At 48.6% G+C, this 7,885-nt stretch overlaps 1 protein-coding gene across 1 annotated transcript in view; it reads left to right on the top strand.

Annotated features, from left to right (window-relative positions):
* Zan (zonadhesin) overlaps positions 1-7,885 on the top strand; it is a 98,427-nt gene that overhangs the window by 27,396 nt on the left and 63,146 nt on the right. The window contains 5 exon segments of the mRNA XM_029533878.1: positions 1,740-1,987; positions 2,301-2,481; positions 3,087-3,198; positions 4,492-4,586; positions 6,203-6,379. Coding sequence (XP_029389738.1) covers positions 1,740-1,987; positions 2,301-2,481; positions 3,087-3,198; positions 4,492-4,586; positions 6,203-6,379 — 813 coding nt within the window.

The following is a 7,885-nucleotide window of genomic DNA, read 5'->3' as shown; positions in this document are numbered from 1 at the left end:
GTGTGTGTGTGTGTGTGTGTGTGTGTGTGTGTGTGTGTGTGTGTGACTGACTGACTGACTGACTGATTGATTATTCTGTGGTGGGTTCATATTTTTAAGGTCAAGTTGACATTTTCTCTGGCCTATCCGTCACTAATCTTTACCTGAAAAGCGGTTCTTGGTTTGTTGTTAATGCTTTACATTTAGCACATATTCTGCCCTCGGGCTGAACTTTTACAGCTCTCAAATAATGCAGGAAGTAGATTTCCATGTGTGATCGATCCATACCTGGAAGAAGCCGTTGTTAAGAGCAAGATTTAGCTGGAAAGTTCTGATTCGGCAGTATATTTTTATACTTTGCTTAAAAAGTCTCACAAAGCAAACGTACGTGTTCTAGTTTGTGCTCTGTGTTGTGATAAACGCCATGGCCAGGAGCGAGTTGGGGAGGAATAGGATGGCTTCAACTTACAGGTTACAGTCCTTTAAGAACTGAAGGTGGGAGCTGAGGTAGAAACATCTGGAGAAACCCCGCTTGCTGGCTTGCTTCCAAAGTCACCTCCAGCTTCCAAAGTCACCTCCAGCTTCCATCTTTCTCATACAGCCTACGGCCACCTGCCTAGGGATGGTACTTCTCACAGGAGCCTGGGCCCCCCCCTGCGTCAACTAAGAGTCAAGAAAGTGCCCTCCAGATAGGCACAGAGGCCGATCTGATAGAGGCAATTTTGCAGTTGAGGTCCCTTCTTTCTAAGTGTGTCAGGTTGTCGTCTGAAGCTAGTGACGTCAGTAAGAGCTGAGAAGGTAGAACTGGCTGCAGTTCCATTTCCCAGAGGTTCTCTTGTCAGTTTGAAGCTATTACCCCGTTTGTCATTTGAGCTCATATAGAAGCTACGCAAGATCCCCATGAACACGGGCTGCGCCTTCTAAGGCCAATAAAGAGTTCAAAGAGTGATGGAGGAAGTGGGGCGACCGACGAGAGAGAGAGGTGCAAATGTCTTAATGTCTGTTGGCTAGAGTGTTAGGCCGCACTAGTTTAAGGCCTTATCCACTCTCAAAGCCTTTGTGTAGAGGTGGTTGGACTGTGAAAAATCAGCAAGTGCTCTGTTACTTAGTAAAAGGAGGGAGAAGGAAGAAGAGGGAGAGGAGAAAGGAGAGGGAAGAAAAAGAATGAGGAGGAGGAGGACGGGGAGGTAGGTTTTTTGATCTCCCAATTTGGGAGGTTTCCATCTGTGGTCATTTGTTCTTGTTGATTTGGGGCCCCTGGTTAGCTAGCACATCCTGTTGAGAAATATGGCCAAAAAATAATTCTTACCTCACAGCTTGGACAAGAAGCAAAGAAAGAGAATCCCACAATCCCCTTCAACAACGTTCTTCCAATAACCTCAAACCTTCAGTTAGCTACACACCTAAAGTTTCCACCACTTCCCGATAAGATTGAGCTGGAGAATCAGGATTCTGGCACACGGGGTCTCTGGGATTCTAGATCCAGACGTTAGGATCAGCATCTTCAAGGGCTCAGAAAGCGAAGCTAGGGAGGGCAGATTCCTTTCTTGACCTCTCTGAGCCAAGACAACAGGTCTTCCTAGAGGAAACTCAAGTACAAGGATGCACTATGGGTACTGACTACAACAGCCTCACCGAGGCGGCGGCCTTGGCTTGAGGCTTCTGGGATGTGGGGCAATGAGACTCCGAAGCCTGTCAGGAGCAGCCACCCGCCTGGTGTCTGGTGACCCCCACTACCTGACGTCTGTCCTCTCCTCCAGGAGCAGCCACCTGCCTGGTGTCTGGTGACCCCCACTACCTGACCTTCGATGGGGCTTTGCATCATTTCATGGGCACCTGCACTTACGTATTGACCCAGCCTTGCTGGTCCAAATCTCAAGAGAACAACTTTGTCGTGAGCGCCACCAATGAGATACGTGATGGCAACTTGGAAGTCTCCTACGTCAAAGCTGTCCATGTGCAGGTCTTTGACCTCAAAATCTCCCTGTTCAAAGGTCAAAAGGTTGTGGTATGTGCCCTCCATTGCCTCCTAGACCCCACACCACCACCAAGTCTCTTTCTCCTTTCTTTTATTGTTATTACTTTCGAGGTAGGGTCTCATGTGTCCAGGTTGACCTGGAACTTGCTATGTAGCTGAGGATAACTTTGAACTACCAGTCTTCCTGCTTCCACTTTTAAGAAACGAGCTCCAAGACAGCTCCATCCTACTCTCCTTGTTTGTAAACCCCTGTCCCATTCGTCTTTGTCCCAAGTTTTGTTTCTGACTCCCTCTCCCTCTCCTTTCCCACACCCCCTCTCTCATACCCTGCCTACTTCTGCAGCTGAACAACCAAAGGGTGGTGCTCCCCGTGTGGCCTTCGCAAGGACGGGTGACCATCAGGTTGAGTGGCATCTTCGTCCTGCTCTACACGAACTTTGGGCTTCAAGTTCGATACGATGGAAGGCACCTGGTGGCGGTGACAGTGCCTTCCTCATACACCGGCTCACTTTGTGGGCTGTGTGGTAAGCACCCTGGGGGGAAAGCTGCACCCCTCCCCCCCCACGTCTCTATTAGATGACCTTAGGACTTGTCAGTTGATGAATGAGTTGAAGACACTAGGCCCAAAAGCAGGTGCCCCGGAAAGCCAGAGATGAAGAGAAAAGGGTTGCCAAATGTGATGTCACATATCTGAAATCATGGTACTTGGGAGGTAGAAGCAGGAGGATCCAGAGGTCATGGTTATTCTGTGTTATGTAGCAAGTTCAAGGCCAACCTGGCCTGCATAACAACCTGCTCCAAAACAAAGGTGAAAGGTGGAATGGAAATATAGCTCAATTGGTGGAACTCTTGCCTAGCATGCAGGAAGTCTTGTGTTTTGTCCCCAGCAGTGCATACACTGGGTGTGGTAGGGCATGCCTACAATACCAGGACTTGGGAGGGGACAATAACAGGATGAAGAGTTCAAGGCCACTTTTGGCTACATAGTTAGCTCAAGGCTAGACTGGTACATATGAGACCTTGTCATTAAAAAGAGAACAAAACAAAACAGAAAAAGGAAAAGGCTAAAGGGTCAGCCTTAATGTGGCCTCAGAGCTGGGTGGAACTAAAGCCCCTGCGCCACCCTTAGGGAACTACAACAATAACAGTATGGATGACAACCTGCGTGCAGACATGAAGCCGGCAGGCAACTCACTTCTGCTGGGAGCTGCTTGGAAAATCCTTGAAGCCTCTGACCCTGGGTGAGTTGGGCATAGGGATCTTGGCCTAGGTGAGCTGAGCCTGGGTGAACTGCTCTTGAGTGAGCTAGGCTTGGTGAGGGCTGAGCCTTAGCGAGCTGGGCCTAGGGGAAATGGACAGAGAGAAGTGAACATGGGGGGTCTGATGAGCTGGGCCTAGGGAAACTGGTCCCTGGACGAAGTCTGCAAGTGATTGTCTCTTGTGTATCTGGGCTCCCAGCTCTCAGGAACCCAGTCAATTCTGCTCTTCATCCTCTCTTGAGTTTCCAGTGCTGGGATGGAACTCAGGACTTTGCCCGTGGCAGATACACACTCAACCCCTGGCTGGGGTTCCAGACCTGAGGCTGGAAGTTGGAAAAGTTGTTCTGACAGAACTGGGGGTGTAACCCAGTAGGCAAAGTGCTATACTAGCATCCATGAAGCCTTGGGTTCTAGCTCCAGTACCACATACATCAAGCAGGGTGGTGCATGCCCGCAATACCAACAGATGGGAGCTGGAGGCAGGGGGATCAGTATTTCAAAGTCATTCTGGGTCATATAGTCAATTCAAGGCTAGTTTGGGCTACATGAAAGATTATGTGTGTGTGTGTGTGTGTGTGTGTGTGTGTGTGTGTGTGTGTGTGTGTATGGAGAGAGAGAGAGGAGAGAGGGAGAGAGGGAGAGAGGAGAGTGGGGGCTGGGGAGGTGACTCAACCTTTGAAGGTGCTAGCTGCTTTGTAGAGAACCCAGGTTTGGTTACGAGCACCCACATGATGGCTCACAACCACCCGTAACTACAGTTTAAAGGGAGCTGATGCCCTCTTCTGAACTCTCATATGCATATACCCACACACAGACATCCACATACATAATCAAACACAATGAACTAAACATTAAAAAATAGAAAATAAAATGTAAACAAGCTGGGCATGATGGCTCACGTCTTTCATCCCAGCACTCAGGAGGTAGAGGCAGGTGGGTCTCTATGAGTTCAAGGCCAGCCTGGTCTACAGAGTGAGTTGCAGGAGAGCCAGGACTATGTAGAGAGACTGTCTCAAAAAATATATATGTAAACAGTTAAATCAAATTGTTCTGACTTCTCAGGCCTATGCCAACTGACTTCTCTTATGCTTACCTTTGACACAGCCATTTGAGAAAGTCCTGTTGGCCCTCCAGCCTTCTTCCTTCCCGATGTGTCCCCTGATGTGTCACTTGAGGGTACCCTTGTGTCCTTTCCATTTTCCTCTCTGCAGCTTAGCCTCCGTTTGTTGGACTCTTCAACCTAAGTTTCTGTTCTCTCCCCTCCTCCTTACCCAGCTGCTTCCTAGTCGGGGGCAAGCCCTCCCGCTGCGCGGACAGCGACATGGATGATGTCTGGACTAAGAAATGTGCCATCTTGATGAACCCTCTTGGTGAGAGACATCTCTCCTCCCAGAGCCCTTTGTCCTTAGCCCTGGGCGTGACCCGATGCAGTTAGGATGGGAGAAAGCCAGAGTGGAAGCAGATAAAAAGGCCAGGGAGGCCAGCAGGAGTACGGAATAGCCGAGTGGTTATCGTTTTTTTTTTTAGGAGCCGTGACTGATGTAGCTGTTATAGACATAGTTTCCCAATGCATCTGGGTTTTGTCATTGCTGGTTTGTTTTGAGACTTGATCCCATGTATCTCAGGCTGGCCTTGAACCTACTGTGTAGCCAAGGATGCCACTGAACTTCTGATCTTCCTGCCTCTTACCTCTTGAACGCTTGGGGTTACAGATGTTCACCACCACATCCGGTACAGGTGGTGCTGGGTATCGAATCCAGGGCACACCAAGTAACCACAACTAGCTCCATCCCCAGCTCCTGTTTGCCCAGAGTGTTTCACGTAGCTCAGGCTGGCCTTAAAATCACGGTGATCCTCCTGCCTCATTCGCTCAAGTGCTGGAGTTACGGGCCTATGATACCATGCCTGACTACATCCAGGCTTCGATGCAAGTGGACCTTAAGTTAGCTGTGCAGGAGCTGAGGAGATAGACCAGTTGGAAAGTGCCTGCCTCGCAAGCACAAGACTTTAGTTTGAGCCCTAGAGCTCAAATAAACTGAATGTGAGGCTGGAGAGAAGGCTCAGGGAGAAACGGCATTTACCATCCAGCCTGGTTTCAACCCTTGGAACCCACACGGAACCAACTCCAGCAAAGCATGCATGCACTCTTCCCCACAAAGTGAGAATAAATAAATAAATACATGCATATATACATAAATACATAAATACAACCATCCAGGCATGGTGGCACACACGTGTGATCCTGGTGCTGAGAGAACCGAGACAGGCGACTCCTTGGTGCTCAGGTGCTAACAGCTTAGTGAAGGTGGCAAGTTCCAGCTTGGTCAGTAAGATACTGTGTCTCAGAAAGCAAGATGGAGGACTGGGAAGATGGTTCAGTGGATACAAGTGCCTGCTGCCATCAGGTCTAACAACCCAAGTTTTAGCCCTAGGGCTCAGAAGGTGGAAGGAGAGACCTGAGTCCTGTGGGTTGTCTTTTGACCTTTGCAGGTGTGCTGTGACACATGTGCTTCTACACACACACACACACACACACACACACACACACACACACACACACACAGGTGGGGCCAAGAAGATGGCTCACCATGTAAAGCTGCTTGCTTCAACTTGAGTTGAAACCCCAGAACTCATGTACATTTGGAGGAGGAACTAACTCTACACAGTGGTTCTCTGACCTTTATATGCCATAGCATATATGCCTGTGCATAAATATTATACACACACATACACACTAATGCCATACATAACACATGTGCCCATACATACATACATATTATATGCAGAAATAATAATAATAATAATAATAATAATAATAATAATAGAAACTCAAGGTGAAGTTGTCCTCTGGTGGTCTCTGGTACACATCCACTCAACCGCACGCGAACACACACAGGATACACACATATCCCCTATACAGAAGCTTCAAGGCCCAGCCTGCTCACTGGGTTCACCCTCTTCTCCCCCACTTTATCTTGACCTCCAGGGCCTTTCTCCAATTGCCATGAGGTGGTGCCCCCGCAGGCCAGCTTCTCCAGTTGTGTGTATGGCCAGTGTGAGACCAACGGAGACAACCTAACCCTCTGCCACTCCCTGCAGGCCTACGCATCTCTGTGTGCCCAGGCCGGCCAGGTGACTACCTGGCGCAACAGCACCTTCTGCCGTGAGTGGTCCTCCCCCTCACTCCTCCGGCCCTTGGGGAATCCTGAGAACCCAGTCCTCTCCTAGCCCAGAGCTAAGTTCCTCATTGTGCGCACACCCACAGGGAGCTCTCTCTCCCCTTTCTCAGTCAGCTCCTTCCAGCTTGTCTGAGAGTGGCTGGAGCCGCTGTGGTTCCTGTTCTGGATGCTGCTGTTGTTTTTGTTGTTGCTGTTGTTGTTTTTGTTATTGCTACTGTTGTTGTTTTTGTTGTTGCTACTGTTGTTGTTTTTGTTGTTGCTGTTGTTGCTTTTGTTGTTGCTGCTGTTGTTTTTGTTGTTGCTGTTGTTGTTTTGAGGCAGGGTCTCAGGATCTCCTGTAACCCAGGCTGGCCTCAAACTTGCTGTGTAGGCCAGGAGAGCTGGATTCCAGCTGTACACCATCATGCCTGATTCCATCTGATTTTTATCTCATCAAAAATTTGGCCTTACGTCTAGTTATTGCTCCCCTCCCCCAGGTCACTTATTTTAATAAAACCCCTTTTTTTAAAAAAAAATATTTTCAATGAATTGATTAATCTTGAGACAGTGTTTCGCTCTGTAACTCTGGATGCCTGGAACTGTCTATATGGATTAAGCTGGACTCAAATTCGAAGAGGTCTGCCTGCCTCTGCCTCCCGAGTGCTGGAATTAAAGGTGTGAGCCATCCTCCCGGCCGGAAGCAGTCTTTAAATAGTTTTAAACATATTGTGTTTTCTGTTTGGGTTGTTTGGGTTTTGCTGTATGTGAATTAGTGTGTTGTGTGCATGTATGTGGGTATGCCACCTCCTTTCCTTTTTTTTTTTTTTCTATGTGCGCATGTATGTACAAGCCACGGTGTGCCTGTGGAGGTCAGAGGACAACTGGCAGGAGTTGGTTCTCTCCTTCCACCATGAGGGTCCTGGGGAGCAAACTCAGGTGGACAGTGTCAGCAAGCACATTACCCTCCGATCCATTACTGCTCTGTATATGCGTTTTCACATGTGTGAGCACACATGTGTGCTGGTGTGAGTGTGTGTGTGTCTGTGTGTGTGTGTCTGTGTGTGTGTGTCTGTCTGTATATATGTGTGTGTCTGTGTGTCTGTGTGTGTCTGTGTGTGTCTGTGTCTGTGTGTGTGTGTCTTTGTGTGTTTGTATGTGTCTGTGTGTGTGTCTGTGTGTGTGTGTCTGTATATATGTGTCTGTGTGTATCTGTGTGTGTGTCTGTGTGTGTGTGTCTGTGTGTGTGTCTATGTGTATCTGTGTGTGTATGTCTGTGTGTGTGTGTATCTGTGTTTGTGTGTGTCTGTGTCTGTGTGTGTGTATCTGTGTGTGTGTCTGTGTCTGTGTCTGTGTGTCTGTGTGTGTGTCTGTGTGTGTGTGTCTGTGTGTGTCTGTGTGTGTGTGTCTGTGTGTCTGTGTGTGTGTGTATCTGTGTGTGTGTCTGTATGTGTGTGTGTCTGTGTGTCTGTGTGTGTGTGTGTCTGTGTGTCTGTGTGTGTGTCTGTGTGTGT

Source organism: Mus pahari, chromosome 23 (genome assembly GCF_900095145.1).
Source record: "Mus pahari chromosome 23, PAHARI_EIJ_v1.1, whole genome shotgun sequence".
NCBI lineage: Eukaryota > Metazoa > Chordata > Mammalia > Rodentia > Muridae > Mus > Mus pahari.
Note: the sequence above shows the minus strand (reverse complement) of the source record. Positions and strands in the feature narration are given on the sequence as shown.